This window comes from Bidens hawaiensis, unplaced genomic scaffold (assembly GCF_021521415.1).
Source record: "Bidens hawaiensis isolate Kalapana, Puna unplaced genomic scaffold, B.hawaiensis_p1.1 tig00004105_1, whole genome shotgun sequence".
In the NCBI taxonomy this organism is placed as follows: domain Eukaryota; kingdom Viridiplantae; phylum Streptophyta; class Magnoliopsida; order Asterales; family Asteraceae; genus Bidens; species Bidens hawaiensis.
This window is the reverse complement of record NW_027491242.1, coordinates 312154-328604: the sequence shown is the minus strand read 5'-3', so window position 1 is coordinate 328604 and position 16451 is coordinate 312154. Positions and strand designations below refer to the sequence as shown.

At 35.0% G+C, this 16451-nt stretch overlaps 3 protein-coding genes and 1 long non-coding RNA gene across 4 annotated transcripts; 2 read left to right on the top strand and 2 right to left on the bottom strand.

Annotated features, from left to right (window-relative positions):
- Positions 1-204: 204 nt before the first annotated feature.
- Positions 205-2819, bottom strand: LOC143625478 (uncharacterized). Its single transcript, XM_077095791.1, has 5 exons — positions 2478-2819; positions 1496-1871; positions 1285-1416; positions 1023-1198; positions 205-430 (listed from the first exon to the last, which is right to left on the bottom strand). Exons 1-5 carry the CDS (start codon positions 2732-2734, stop codon positions 307-309), a joined length of 1065 nt encoding a protein of 354 aa, XP_076951906.1. The 5' UTR covers positions 2735-2819; the 3' UTR covers positions 205-306.
- A 2783-nt stretch (positions 2820-5602) lies between these two features.
- LOC143625475 (UDP-N-acetylmuramoyl-L-alanyl-D-glutamate--2,6-diaminopimelate ligase MurE homolog, chloroplastic-like) lies at positions 5603-10247 on the top strand. Its single transcript, XM_077095789.1, has 6 exons — positions 5603-6094; positions 7332-8721; positions 8812-8928; positions 9023-9198; positions 9640-9785; positions 9864-10247. The coding sequence occupies exons 1-6, from the start codon at positions 5684-5686 to the stop codon at positions 9880-9882; spliced, it is 2259 nt and encodes a 752-aa protein (XP_076951904.1). The 5' UTR covers positions 5603-5683; the 3' UTR covers positions 9883-10247.
- Positions 10248-10274: 27 nt separating this feature from the next.
- LOC143625476 (uncharacterized) lies at positions 10275-12901 on the bottom strand. The gene is made up of 3 exons (XM_077095790.1): positions 12795-12901; positions 11753-11900; positions 10275-10530 (listed from the first exon to the last, which is right to left on the bottom strand). The coding sequence occupies exons 1-3, from the start codon at positions 12847-12849 to the stop codon at positions 10452-10454; spliced, it is 282 nt and encodes a 93-aa protein (XP_076951905.1). The 5' UTR covers positions 12850-12901; the 3' UTR covers positions 10275-10451.
- Positions 12902-13483: 582 nt separating this feature from the next.
- Positions 13484-15393, top strand: LOC143625388 (uncharacterized). The gene is made up of 2 exons (XR_013152269.1): positions 13484-13886; positions 15167-15393. It is a non-coding gene; the product is annotated as an uncharacterized LOC143625388 (long non-coding RNA).
- Positions 15394-16451: the final 1058 nt, after the last annotated feature.

The following is a 16451-nucleotide window of genomic DNA, read 5'->3' as shown; positions in this document are numbered from 1 at the left end:
GTTGCCCGAAATTTATTTTGAGTTTTTACGTTTATGTACATTATCATTTTCCTCTCCGCGTACATAATTTGTATATATACATTATCATTTCACTATCAATCATATCCAATCACACAACAAGTGTTATATCTTTGTCTCAAATCTACACATCTAAGATCACACAAAATTCATTACCTAAAGCAAACAAACATGAAAACACATGATTGTTTATATAAAAGAGTAGTGTTATAACTTGGGTCTCATACAAATTTCATTACCTATAGCAAGAATCTAAAAGCTGCAAAAAATATGCATAAATTCGTCCGTTCACTCCCACTCGATTGTTGATGGAGGCTTGGATGTAACGTCAAGACACACTCGGTTGACCCCACGAACACTGTTGCAAATCTTTCGTGACACGTCATCAAGGAACTTATGCTCAAAATAATACCTGAAGTTCCAAAAAAAAAGTCAACAAAAAACAGTCTTGATTTGACTTTTAAAAAGTCTTTATTAAAAAATTTATAAGCATTAGTTAAAAAGTTGAAGACTTTATTGGTCAGTTTAGTACAAACAAGCTAAGCTCGAATCGTTAAATGCTCGAATCAAGCTGAGCTTACACGAACTCGAGGCCAAGCTCGAGCCTAAAATTAGCTTGTTTAATAAACAACCCAAGCTTCATTTGTCGAGCTTGAGCTGACTCGTGAGCCTAAACAAGACTAGAACTTATATAATTTTTATTTAGTATATTTAATATATAAATTTATAATACTTACTAGTATATAAAAAAATTAAGAAATAAGTATATTATATATTATGTTATATATACATGATATAAAACGAATAAGTACAAATACAAGTAAAATAGTTAATAAATAACAAACGAGTCAAGCTCGAGCTTTAAAAACTACTCACAAGTCAGCTCAAGCTTTAAAAATATAGCTCAAAACAAGCCAAGCTTGAGCCCAGACGAGCTTGGATTCAGCTCGTTTACACCCCTATATCAGTTTTGACGGTTGACCGGAAAAGTCAAAGGAGCTTACCAATCTGCAGTCATGCCGTCTTGACTCGTGACGGCTCTAAGTGCAACCGCATTAGAATGAGTCCTTTGATCTCCTTGAACACCAGTTGTTTTTACAGGCAAAAACACCGCAAATGCTTGCCATATATCATCATAAATCCCAGCATCTTTAATTGCTTGAATAAAGATTTCATCCACCTAAATTTTCAATTTATAAATAAATAAAAATAAAAAAGTCACCATAAAATAGCTTATGCTATAATTTTATTAAACTTAAATCTTACCTGGCGAAGGATATCCAAAGCGTTTCCTTGAGTGACATCACCGGGAATGCGTACAGCAAGCCCGGGCCCAGGAAACGGGTGACGTTTCAAAAATGAAACGGGAACGTCTAAAATCTTACCCAGTTCACGAACCTTCAAAACAATAAACGAATCGTTAAAAGATGATAACTTTAAAAGAAAAAAACAGTATATATAAAAAAAAAATTTCAACCTCGTCTTTAAATAAAAGTTTAAGTGGTTCGATGAGTTTCAACTTCATATCTTTAGGAAGCCCGCCAACGTTATGATGACTTTTAATCGTGTGAGAGTGAGTCTTCCCACTTCCGGGCGGTGGGCAAGATTCAATTACATCCGGATACAAAGTTCCTTGAACCAGATAAGTCGGTTTTTTCCCCAACTTTTGCTCTAACTCGTGTGCAAACGCATCAAACACTGAAATAAACTCCTTCCCGATGATTTTCCTCTTTTTCTCGGGATCGGTGACCCCTTTTAACTCGCTGAGAAACCGCACCGATGCATCAACACAAGTAACTGGAAGATGAAGATCTTTTTCAAAAGTTTCCATCACTCTTTCTTGTTCCTTGTATCTATAAACACAAAAAAAAAATCAATCTTTATTACAAAAAAATAAATCTTTTGACTAGCCTGATTTTAGCAAAATCTTTCAAGTTGACCATTTGACTCGTTTGAGCTAAAACACTATCAAACTTACACATAAAGATTCAATCTTTATCAACAAAAAAAAAACTTTTGCTTGCCCCGTTTTAGCAAAATCTTTTGAGTTGACCATTTGACCTGTTGGAGCTAAAACACTATTAAACAGACACTCAAAGATTCAATCTTTATCAAAACAAATAAAATCTTTTGAGTTGACCCATTTTAGCAAAATCTTTTGTGTTGACCGTTTGACCCGTTTGAGCTAAAACTTTTATCAAACTTACACATAAAGATTCAGTCTTAATAAAAATAAATATTTTGACTTGCCCAATTTTAGCAAAATCGTTTTGAGTTGACCATTTGACCCGTTTGAGCTAAAACACTATCAAGCTGACACATAAGATTCAATCTTTATCAAAAATTAATAACTAAAATCTTTTGACTTGTCCCATTTTAGCAAAATCTTTTGAGTTGACCATTTGACCCGATTGAGCTAAAACACGATCAAACCGACACATTGCAAATCAAAATCTCACCTTAATAAACCATTATCAACAAAAATACAGTGAAGTCTTTCTCCAATTGCTTTATGAACAAGAGTGGCTGCAACGGTTGAATCAACGCCTCCGGATAATGCACAAATAACATGATCTTGAGGGCCCACCATACCTCTAATCACTTTGATTTCTTCCTCCATTACATCTTCCATTTTCCAACCTGCTTCAACTCCACATATGTCGAGAAGAAAATGGCGTAATGTTTCCATTCCTTTAGGTGAATGTGTTACCTTCATAACATTCAAAAATTGAGTCTTTATACTATTCTAATTGAATCAATTCACCGAAGATTACAGAATAACATATTAACAAAACAGAGAACTCATATAATCAGCCCTAAAACCGGTCAAAAACCGATTTCACCTAATCGGCACCAATCAAAGTCAGTCAAAATTGGTCAATTTTCGGTAAAAATTTGTCAAAATCGGTCAAAATTAGAGGTGTAAACGAGTTTAACCCGAGCTCATTTAAAGCGGTAATTTTTTAAGCTCGAACTAGGTTAGTGAGTTATTTGTCAAGCTCGAGCTCGGCTCGGCTTGTTTATTATTAATTGATTACTCAATTATTTTATTTATATAATTTTACAATTACTAATATTTATATCTAAAATTATAATTGTATATATAATATAATATTCAAATCATCTTATCATATTTTCATAACTTCATGTATAAAAATATTACTATATAAAAAAACTGTATAAATGAAAAGCCAGTTTAATCTCGCTGGCCAGCTTGAGCCCGATATATGAAACTCGGGATCAAACTCGTTTATTAAACGAGCCTTAATAAAAGCCCAAGCTTGAGCTCGTTTAAGCTCAGCCCGCTTCTAGCTTTTAACATACCAATCCCAAGTAGCTCACAAACAGCTTAGCTCGTTTACACCCCTAGTCAAAATATCTTAAGCATTTAGATTTATATATAAACATTTAGATTTATAATATTTATATATAGACATAGTATAATATATATTATTTAATTGATTTTATCACATGTTTATATAATTATATATATAAACAATTATTATATAAATAAATTAATAAAAATTGTAAAATGAAAAGCTCGTCTAGTCTCGCAAGCCAACTTGAACTCGATATAGGAACCTCAGGCTCAAGCTTGCTTATTAAATGAACCTTAATAAAAGCTCGTGCTTGAGCTTATTTAAGCTAAGCCTAATTCTAGTTTTCACAAGCCGAGCACAAGTAGCTCAAGAGCAGCTTAGCTCATTTACACCACTAGTCAACATATCTTAAGCATTTAAAAAACTATACAAATTCAATCCGATTAATCCCAACTAATCCGTATTAATCACTAGCATGGGCGAGCTTCTTTAGGGCCCGCCCCCCCACCCTTTTTTTTCGTGCAGTAGTGTAAATTGACCATTTTTCGTCCGAAAATTTGTATAGGTAGTGTAAATTTACCCGTTTTTGCCCCAAAATTTAAGCACCCCCCCAACGAACTCGTCCAAGCTTCGCCACTGATCACTAGTCTGTACCCCACCACCCGACTAACGCCTAACAAGATGGATAGTGAGCGGATGCGGCGGGTGATTAAGTGGGTGTATTGTGAACCGTAGTCTAGGATGAGTACTATGTTGGATTTATTAGTGGCTTCTTGTTGGTGTTGGTGTTCCATTGAAGAAGATAATGATAAGGGTTTAAGAAACGGGTGCTAGGGTTTTTGGAGGGTGTGGTGGGAAAGGTAAGTGTGTTGAGCATTATTTATACGCGACTATATGTCACGTATAAGGTTATATGAGCTTTAAATGTGCAAAATTTTGTCATTTTGTCGTATATAGGCTATACGACCCATATAGACTAGAAAAGCTGACAGTCCTACATTAGCTAGTCATGTGAGGTCTATACAAGTTCATATACTAACCATATAGAGTTGTTAATGGGGGTGGTGTTTGTATATAACAACCCTATTAGTAATTTTGACACGAGGCTTGGGTTACATGAGAGAATGTGAAACCTTAATTGACAGTCTATGGTTTTTTGGGGAATGTTTTAAGTCAAATTCTGAAGCGAGTGTGGGTCTGATTAAGACAACATGGTGTGGCAAGAGTGAGACAACGGGACTCTCCAAATTTTGAAAGTGTGCTACGTGACACATAAAAAAGTCGTTCCAAAAAAAATAATAACAGAAGAGACAGCATAAAAGACATAAACCTGATGTCGACTAGGCTCGGGATTGGCTCGTTGACTTTCGAGGGCTCGAGCTTTACTTGTTTCATGTTGTTTTCCTAAAACTTGAGTTGACTTGTGAGTTGTTTTTTCAAGCTTGGACTTGACTCGTTTATTATTCATTAATACTTAATTAATTATAAACTTTTTTTAATTGTGTTTATATATATTGAGATAAACCTTAAACGGGCCTAAGTTCGGTTTGTGCTCATGTAGTACATTAAACAAGCCAAAATTCAGCTCAAGCTCCACTATACACTGTAAAATCAACACATAGAAGTTTAAAAGAGGTAAAAGGTTAGAAATACACAAGACTCATTACACTCGACAAGCCTACAAAGCCTGACCTCGAGCTCAATAACTAAACTAGTTTTAATTAAAGCTCAGTCATGACATGAGTTCGAAAAGGTTCGACTCACTTCAAGATTTTTATCGATCAGAGCTCGAGTTAATTACAGTAGAGCAGTGTTGCAAAAATCCCGACTAGGCACCGATGAATCCGATTAATCGCTAGTCCCTACTTCACTGATTAATTTTGGGCTATTCAGCTTGTTAATCGATCAACGGTCATATCCGACCAAAATCGAATCAGCGGTTTTCGACGAGATTCCAACCTAAATCAACGCTTTATGGCGAGATTCCGACCAAAATCAGTAGTTTCCGGCGAGATTCCAGCAAAAACCAGCGTTTTCCCACGAGATTCCAGTCAATTTCCGTCCAAAATATGTTTATGTATGTATAAAACTGAAAATTACATATAAAAATGTGTGAGTATATAAAACAAAAAAATAAACATTAAAGTCCGATCCAATTAATCCCGATTAATCCCTAGTTTCTGCTATACCATGATACCACCTGACTATTACAATACCTCTCATTTGAAAATGAAAAAAGGATTTTGAAAACATATAGCAAAACTATATCAATCACCATCCTCATAAACCCCATTCAACACACCTTATCCCATCCTCAACCTCCAAACACTTAAACCCCTTCACAAATGTTCTCTTTCTCTCTCTCTTTCTCACCCTCTAAACCCTTATTCCACCGCCCAATTGCCACCACTTTTGCCACCAACAAGAACAGCAAACACTACCCAAACCCATCTGACATTGACCCACCTGAGGCCCCAGAAGACACAGTACATGGTGTGTCTAAGTTCAAGCAACTTGACCTCAGGATTGCAAGAGCAAGAAAAGCCCAACAAGTGCAGTATGAGAAAGACCAGTCTATCTTTCTGAAAGCCATTGAAGAGGTGGAGGATGCACCTGATGATGATGATGAAGGTGGTGTTAAAGGTGGTGGTGAGTCTGAGGGTGATTTGTATTCTGAGATTGATGAGTCTATTGCTTTGAAGAGGAAGGAGTTTGTGAAGAAGGGGTTGTTGAAGCCTAATCCTAAGAAAGATGAGGTAAAAAGATCTAAGAAAGATGAGGTAAAAAGATTGGATTTTTATTGTTGATTTGATTGTTTCTTGATGAAAGGTTGAATTTTTGTTATTAATTCACTTGTTTCTTGATAAAAGATTGAATTTTTATTGTTAACCTACTTGAAGTTTGTAGTTAATAAGTGATTTTGAACTTGTTTCTTGATAAAAGATTGTATATTTTTGTTTCTGGTTTTACTATATTTATGTTGTTGAAGCCAAATTTAAAGAAAGATGAGGTAAAAGATTGAATTTTTATTATTAGCCCACTTGAAATTTGTAGTTATAAGTGGTTTTGGACTTGTTTCTTGATAAAAGATTGAATGTTTTTGTTTCTTGTTTTTCCTGATTTTATGTTGTTGAAGCCTAATTCAAAGAAATATGAGGTAAAAGATTGGATTTTTATTATTGATTCACTTGAAAATTGTGGTTAAAAGTGGTTTTGGACTTGTTTCTTGATAAAAGATTGTATCTTTTTGTTTCTTGGTTTACTGATTTTATGTTGTTGTTGTAGCTAAATTTAAAGAAAAATGAGGTAAAAGATTGAATTTTTATGTTGGATTTGTAGTTAGAAGTGGTTTTGGACTTGTTTCTTGATAAAAGATTGAATGTTTTTGTTTCTTGTTTTTACTGATTTTATGTTGTTGAAGCTAAATTAAAAGATATGAGGTAAAATTTTGAATTTTTATTGTTAGTTCACTTGGAATTTGTAGTTGGAAGTGGTATTGGAGTTGCTGATTGTTGAAAGATTGAATTTTTATTATTAATCCACATAAATTTGTAGTTAAAAAGTGATTTTGAACTTGTTGGTTGTTAAAAGATTGAATCTTTTTGTTTCTTACATTTCTACTTTTATGTTGCTGAAGGCAAATTCAAAGAAAAATGTGGTAAAATATTGAATTTTTATTATTAGCTCACTTGGAATTTGTAGTTACAAAGTGATTTTGTACTTGTTGAGTTGCAAGTTTATTCTTGTTTTACTAAATTTGTGCATAAGTTTGAATTAGGCCCTAATGTTGTCAATTATTAGAAATTTTCTTGGCCCAAATCTTGTTAATTAGGAGTTGCAGGTGATAATATATAGACTCAGTTTGGACTAAGAATTATGTCTTTTTAAAGATTCTTGATTCAAAAGACACGAATCTTTGCATTCGGTTTATAAAAAAGCAAGCTTTTACTATCATTTGGCTTATTTATAATTTTTATGCCAATTTGGGTGCAGTCAAAGGAAGAGGTAAAAGATGAAGTGGTAGATGAACTACAATCTCAAGAAGAAGAAGATTTGGATGAAATCGAAGAACTCGAAGAACTAAAAGGAACCTCTGAGGATTCAGAGGCAGAAGCTTCAGATCTTGAGATAGATGACGATTTGGGCTCTGGTGATTCATCCTTCAAATCCGAATTTGAATCCGAATTCGATGCTTTTCGCAAAGGCGAAGTTAGAATCGTTGAACCCAAATGTAAAATGACATTAGCCGAGCTTTTAGACGAGAGCAAAGTCGTACCTGTTTCGGTTTTGGGTAATTTAGAAATCGAAATCACGGGTATTCAACACGATTCAAGATTAGTTGAATCCGGTGATCTTTTTGTATGTTGTGTCGGGAAAAAAACCGATGGGCATTTGTTTTTAACGGAGGCTGATAAACGAGGGGCGGTTGCGGTTGTAGCTAGTAAAGAAATTGATATTGAGGAAACTTTAGGGTGTAAAGCGTTAGTTTTAGTTGAAGACACGAGCTCGGTTTTAGCAACTTTAGCAGCCTCGTTTTATAGGCACCCGTCGAAAAAGATAGCGGTGATTGGTATCACGGGAACATATGGGAAAACAAGCACTGCTTATTTAATAAAAGGTATGTATGAAGTGATGGGATTACGAACCGGGATGATAACTAACGTTGCTCATTATATTCATGGAGAAAACCAATTGGAAACGAAAAACACGGTCCCGGATGCGGTTTCCCGCCAAAAGTTGATGGCGAAAATGGTCCATAACGGGACGGAAGCTCTCGTGATGGAAGCTTCTTCTCACGAGCTTGAATCGGGAAAATGCGATGAAGTTGATTTTGATATCGCGGTTTTCACGAACCTAAGTACGGACCATTTGGATACTCACGGGTCGGTAGAAGAGTATAAAAATGCTCAACTGAGATTGTTTAGTAGAATGGTGGACCCCACACGGCACCGGAAAGTTGTGAACATTGATGACGAAAACGCCCCTCTGTTTATTGCTCAAGGGAATCAAGACGTGCCGGTAGTCACGTTTGCGTTGGAGGATAAGAAAGCCGATGTGCACCCGTTGCAGTTTGATCTTTCTTTGTTTGAGACACAAGTTTTAGTGGATACACCGAAGGGTATTTTGGAGATTTCATCTGGATTACTCGGGAGGCAAAATATTTACAATATTCTTGCAGCTGTGGCTGTTGGGATTGCGGTTGAGGCACCATTGGAAGATATTGTTAGAGGGATTGAAGAGGTCGATGTGGTCCCGGGTAGATGCGAGTTGATAGACGAGGAGCAGACGTACGGGGTGGTGGTAGATTACGCAAATACCCCTGCTGGGCTATCAAGACTTCTCGATAACGTTCGTGAACTCAATCCAAAAAGGATCATCACAGGTATGAAAATTGCAATACAACATTGTTAATATAATACAAAATGTTCAACTAATTATGAAATACCTAATATACCCTTGGTGTTCATTTTAGTTATTGGCTGTCCGGGTGAGACCGAGAGAGGCAAACGACCGGTAATGACAAAGATCGCAACAGACAAGAGTGACATCACTATGCTGACATCAGACAATCCAAGAAACGAGGATCCGCGTAAGCACGTTTGAAATTTGAACAGTAATTGTTTATTCAAACCATGTATTGTAAGTTTGTAACTAAATAATGCTGTGAATAACATGTGTACCAGTTGACATATTGGACGACATGTTGGCGGGCATAGGGATGACAATGCAAGATTACTTCAAGCATCAAGCAGACGATTACCATCCGCCACTTGCAAACGGTCACCGACTCTTCCTTCATGATATTAGAAGAGTAGCTGTACGGTCTGCTGTTGCAATGGGCGAGGAGGGCGATATTGTTGTAAGTTAATTGTCAGTAGGGATGTCAGATGTGCATAGGTCGGTTTTGGCTCAAAAGTCAAAACCATAACCACTCCTTTATGGTGGTTTCGGTTAATCGGTTTTCAAGGTTATAGCTAAAATATAGCTCAAAACTTATATTATTGGACATTATTTCGGCTTAAAAGTTTTGGCTTGAAATATTTTGACCATGGAATGAATTGTTATTACACATTTGTATATATTTTACTATATTACATATCACCAAAAAATTACATATAATCTATAATATTAAAAAAAAATTATAGCCAGTCTGATTTTGGCGGGTATGGAAACCTTGTTAACCATAACCGACCCACCGGTTTTTGGTACAGTTCGGTTTCATCAGTTATATCAGTCTGGTAGGCCAGGGCCCGACATGTTTGCAAAGGTTAATTTTTTTATTTTTTTTATATTTGTGTAGGTGGTTACGGGGAAAGGGCACGAGACGTATGATACAGTTGGCGAGACAACCGAGTTTTTCGATGATAGGGAAGAGTGTCGGGAAGCTCTGCAGTATGTGGATGAACTGCACCAATCTGGGATCGACACCAGTGAATATCCATGGCGGTAAGATTCACATTATTCACGCCGGTTTGGGCTTAAAAATCAAGTTGTTTTAAGTTTTAACTATCCATTTTCGTGCAGGTTGCCTGAGAGTTACTAACAAGGATAGAGCTTCTATGTCATTTAGTTTTTTAAAAAGAAAGAACTCGGTTTTGTTCTTAAAACAACGGTTGTGTGATCCATCAAAGTACAGTTTTGTAGGAACTAGGAAGCAGTGTTGAAAAGAGATGTAGTTTGAAAAGGTTAACGAACGAAGAATTCGGGTTGAGGTTCGACGTAAGAAGCATAATGAACAATCTGTAACGATTTGTGGGAGCCAAAAAATGAGATGCAAGTTGTAATGTTATTTTCTGTGATGTTGAGATGGTATTATATGCATGTTATGTATGTAGTGTAGGAATATTGTCACTTTGGTTATCAAGTTGTAATTTAAAGGAGTTTACTATTAATGAAAGTATTGAGATTTTCGGCTTATAATTCAAGTGTTCTTTCAAAACCACTAAATTCATCGTTCGACTTAGTTTAACATGATACGTGTTTCAAAACCAAGCGTGTTGAAAACCTGAAATACACATAAAAGACATGTATGCGCTTGATATAAACTAAGTTTCAAACAAAACAACAAAACGCAAACCACAAACATCGTCTATGAAAGAAACAACAATGTAGTTAGACCGCAGCAGGTCTCTTGGACTCCTCTTGTAGCGCATACTCTTTCTTCATTTCTTCCAAGACTTTGTCATTCGTGCTGCAACCAAAATTACAATGAACTATTAGTTCCTTTGCAGGTCAAATCAGTACTTATAACAGCTTGTAGGAGTGTGCGTGGTGCGGTTCGGTGTGGTTTTTGGTTAAAACCGAACCGTAAACCAAAACTTCGGTTTTTGGAGTATTTGAAACCGTTTGGTTTCGGGGTTTTCGGTTTTTATTTTGGTTTCTGTTCGGTTTCGGTTCTTTCAGTTTTTGCCATTTGATAAGTTTTCACAAAATAGTTAATATAGGTATACATAATTTTGTTAATTGTAAAATAATTGACTAGTAAACATTTTATCAAACATATTTGAGTTACATATTTATTAAATTTTTATAAATTACTTAATATAAAATATACAATAACAAAAATTTAGGAATTCGGTTCGGTTCGGTTTTTTGGTTTTATTATATGCAAAACCAAAACCGAACCATTAGTTCGGTTTTTACGAAAACTTAAAACCAAACCGTCAGTTTTTGTTTTGGTTCGGTTTTTCGGTTCCAGGTTGGTTTTTTTCGGTTTCTTGCACACCCCTAGCTTGTAGATAATAATCTGAATCTACAAGTGGCCTATCTGCTTGTAAGTTGTAACCATTAAGCACCCCAAAGTATTGACGATATTGAGTTTGGTGCATAAGGTTACCCCAAGGGCCGTAAAAGAACCGAACATTCAACACGACGAACAAGAAATTTTCTTCAAACGATTAAATGAACGAATATGAACGGAGTTTGTGCTCGTGAACGTTCGGTAATGTGTTCGTTTGCTTATGTTCGTTAGTTTAAGGTTGTTTTATATTTTTATAATATTCTATTTCTAATAACCAACCTAACGTTTACATTTTATAATTTTATTGTTTATGCTTATGTTTATGTTCAGTTCGTTTCGTTAATGATTTGTTTTATAATGTCTTACTTTAACTAACAACAAATCTAACTTGTGCTTCGCAACATTTTTATGCACATGATTATTATTATTATTATTATCTCAAGTGCTTAACTTTATATTTAATTAAGATAATAATGTCTAACGTTTTGGAGTAACAATGTTGCTTTTTTTCCACCATAAATAGTAGAAGTTCATTTGTGTCCGTGAACGCTCACAAACAAGATTTCTGTTCAGTTAGCGTTCATACACCGTTCATGAACAAGTTTATATTTGTACAGTTAACAACAGTTGCAACTTTATAAATGCTGGTAAAAGATATGAAGAACGAACTTACTAATCATGAAGACAATTATTTAATTCTTTAGCTTGTGCACGACATTTCCAAACAACAGAAAACGTTCTCCCCGTAGCGCACTCGGCATATTTAGCAGTGTAGTGATCACATTCTTTTAACGCCTTCGCCTTCATTTTGCTTTTTAAAGCTACAACAAAACACAAAGTACAAAAATGAACAACAGGAAACTCATATTGATGGGATACAAATTCATATTTTTATTGGCTCTCATTGATCAAGAAATACTGAAATTTGATGGAAGGTTTTGTATAGGGCCGTCCAAACCGCTCGTCGCTCGGAAATTGCTCGCTCGTTTTTTCGCTCGATTGAAAACGGGCCGCTCTGCTCGGTTCGGTTTGCAAATGAGACAAGCAACGAGCAAAGGTCTGCTCGGTTCGGTTCGGCTCGAATATTTTTAATTTATTTTATATATAATTATATATGAACAAATATATAAATATATAGACAAAACACATAAATATAAGCTTAAATATTTTCCTATTCCATCAATTTTATAGTTTTATTTGTTCCCTTCAAGTTTTTAGAATACTAGAAGTTTGTTTACACGATCATTTTACCTCACTCCAAACTTACTTTTAATAAATATTTACAATCTATTATACGTTTGTCTAAAAACTACTAATTTATTTATATAATATATAAATAATTTACAACCTTCAAACTTGTTTCTTATTGAAAATTTTCAAAATGAAAAAGAAACAAATAATGCTCGAAATCGCTTCGAAAAATGATCGATTTGATTTTGGCTCGTTTCGGTTTTCGCTCAGTTCGAATTTCAGCCCTAGTTCGGTTCGGTTGTAAACGCACCAAGCAACGAGCAAGTCTTGGCTCGGCTCGTGAACAGCCCTAGTTTTGAAATATCCTTTAATTTAGAACAAATTCATAGCTATATTTATATGAAACTAATGTGATCCTAAATATAATATAACATCATAATAATAATAATAATAATAAACCCTAGATTAATTAACATTGAACAAGTGAATTGGAATGAGAGAAATGAAATGGATAAATATCATACCTTCTTCGACCTTCTTCTTAACGTGATTCTCTCTGGCTTCTTGAACGTAACTCATCTCTCAAAGCAACCAATCGAATAGCTCCTCCTTCTAAAATCCCTAAATAATAATCAAAAAGGAAAAAAGGAATATGTAACTTATTAACTTACAAATCGGTTAGATCCGGGTCGGGTTCAAAACCAATTCTAGTAAATGCGACTACGCACTAGTATACGAACCTACAAGTTGAGTCAGGTCCAATATGGTTAAGCCCAAACCAAACTTTTTGGTGAAGTGGGCCGAGTCAGAAACCGGTTTACCAGATTTTTTGTACATCTTTAGTGCAATTGAAAGTTAAGTATAACAAATTAACAATAGAAGCATTTAAACGAACAATAAACGCACATGGTCTTTTTGTCCGTGTTCGTGCATTAAGAAAACAAGTGTGTTCGTGTTCATTTGTTGAAAGTACAAACGAATGATGCGCGAACGAACATAGTTAATCATGGATTAACCAATGACTTGTGTGTTTTTTGATTGTGGGCAGTGTAGTTATTTAGAGTACTTTTAACAGTGTTAAAATGGCTAGTAAATATTCGAACACACTATTCAATGATCAAACTTTTTATTAACTATAAACTAGAAGAAGAGTTTAAGGAACTTATTGTCATAGTTAGATTTTCTTTGCACGAGTTATTATAGGTGCCTTTTGTTTAGTGCATAATCGTGCGACTAAGATTCCATATATGAATGAGTTTTCTTATGAGGTTTATTTTATAAAACAAACTGAATCACATAATTCAGTCAACAGCAATATGTTTTGTACTTGTTTCAAATATATTAATGGACAAACAACATATCGTCAGTAATCTACATCGTGCAGTTTTAAAAATCATTAAGTGGAGTTGGGTTATGAACTTGGGTGAAATGGACCAAATGGGTAGAAAGCCAGCCAGTTGATATTACTGTTTCTGAAAATTGTTTTATTGTATGCAGATTTGCATACTCGTGATCATGTTCTTTTGAAACCGGTGCTGGTGATAAACTTGGAAGTAAAAGATAATCATGAGGAGGCTGCAATTGGTGCTCGCCAAACTTTAACGTTGTGTCAAGAGGTCTACACTATCTCTTGTTTTTTTTTTTAATTCCATCTCTTTTCTATTACATCCATTTTGCTTAAAGTTAGTTAATTTCCGTTAAATTCAACTTCAAGCGGTCGAATCTGTCAAAGGTGACAATTTACGTATGGTTGAGTGGGTCAAGCGAGCTAAAATTAACCCAAAATGAGCCGGGGCTGAGGAGGCTCGAGCTCGGCTTGTTTTGAGCTCCATCTCTAAACCTCGAGCGTAGCTAGTTTATTATTTATTAATTAAGTATACATTTATAGTAATTTTTATTATTATTTTTATATACAACATATAATATATTTAGTTATTTTTATCATAAATTTATATATAATAATAAATAGTAATATATAATATTATAATATATATATATTATATGATTTTAACTCTGTAGACATAATAGGTTTGTTTAGGCTTGTGAGTCGGCTTGAACTTGATAAGTGAAGTCGGGCTAGTTTATTAATAAGCTAATAATTTTTAGGCTGAGGCTCAAGCTTGGCTTGATTCAAGCTTTTAGCGAGCCGAGCTCAAGTAGCTCACGAGCAACTTTGCTCATTTACACTCCTATCTCGTAGAATTAGTCAAACGAATTGATTTGATAGTCATTATAAACTTATTCAATCAATCAATCAATCATGCCCAGTAAAATCCCACCGACATCGAAGCTATAAGTAGGGTCTGGGGAGGGTGGGATGTAGGCACACCGTACCTCCATCCAAAGGAATGAAGAGGTGGCTTCCAGAGAGACCCTCGGCTCTAAGTACATGTGTATGAAGCAAAATAAAGGAAATCAAAGTTTAACAGTTATATACAAACTACTACTAATTATAATAATATTAATAATAAGATCACAGTTTAACAGCTATATAAAAGCTAATAATAATTATAATAATAATAATAATATATGTAAGGGAAATACCATTATGGTATGCGACCTAAATAAGTTAAGTCTAAGCCCTAAGGTATTCAATTCTCTCTAAAAATCCTTAACTTTAATTCTACTTCTCCACGAATTCCTATCCTCAACCATGTCCTCGGAGAGGTTTAGGTCTATCAAATCATGCCTAATCCTCTCATCCCAAGTCAATTTCGGTCGTCCTCTACCCCTCCTCCCCTCTATAGTAATGTTTTCTACGGATCTAACAGGATTCGTACATTAACTAAAAATTTTAATATAAAAAGTCACATATGCTGATGTTGCGATCTGGGCCTGCTTGACCCGCATTAAAGTTTTATAACCTTAATCAACTACTTCATTGTTTGTACAATAGCTTGAAGAAACTAATGAGTGGGAGGATGTAATTGATGATATTATATCTGCATTTGAGCGAAAACACCGAAGAAAAGTGGTCTACACAGTCTCCTTTTATTGACCTAATGGATTCTAGTTTCAAAAGTAGATGTCCCAATAGATTGTATTAAAAATGAGTGTATTTGGGAAATATTGTGTTTTCATCATGTGATTTGCCCGAATACATCATTGTATAAGTTCTCTAAACTATAATTATCATATTCAAACCAGGAGGCACATCTAGAGGTGTCAATAAATCTGTTTCTAAACCAATATAGAAACCGGCACTAATCATCCGCTAGATTGAAATCGGTTTGAGATATATCTGTTGGAAACTGGTTGAAGCCAAACCGAACATGATAAAGACCAGTTTTGAACATCAAAACTTGCTAAACTGGATTATTTCCTAAAATTTAAAAATGTAAATATATAGCCTAAAATTTTTAAAGGGATTAAATTAAAATATTTTTCAGTGAAAAAAAAAATGCTATAACTAAGTGAAGGGGTATTAAATTCATACAAGAAATCGTACCTGCCATGTTTACTTTGTGTTAGACGTGTTCGTGTGGTCATTCTTTTAACGGATCAGTCATGTTGTCGTTGGTAAATTAGAATTTAGTTTTGTATATATATGCTTAACTGCCTTGGTTAAGTTCAAAATCAGACAGGAATTTAGTCTTTGCATATATATCCATCGTTAGCCTAATTATATATTTTTTTGAAAATAAGTGTTGTGGCTTCATTCCATGGTTAAAAAGCTCCTTGTATGCTCATTAAGCTACTGCTTGCTTCGTTCCATGATTGAGTTGTGGTTGATATTTTCCAAAAAAAGGTCTGTTCTTCAATCCATGGTCAAAAGGGGGTTGTTTTCCATAGTGGGCTGGTTCAAAGCCTGCATTTCTTCATAGTCTCCTCTATTCTTGCATAAGCATTAGTGTCCGTTTTAAAATGCCTCTACTTGTCATTTGTGATCTAGTACCTGATGGCTCGTGTTGTGGCCCTTTTTGCATCAGGGCTTATGGTGTGAAGTGAGGGAGTGCAGCACGTGGTACTCCTGTCATGACAATGTTTTGCTTCTCATTTAAATTGTTGACAGCGGTGGGGGGGTCTTTGTGTTTGACCTGCTCTTTGCATAGTCTTCCAAGGAGGGCTGTCATTACATCGTTAAAGAAGACCGCATGTACATCGGACGTGTCATCGATATGGGTAGCATTGTCATAGTACCTTTTAAGTTGTCGAATAAGAAATAAAATTAGTAAGACTGG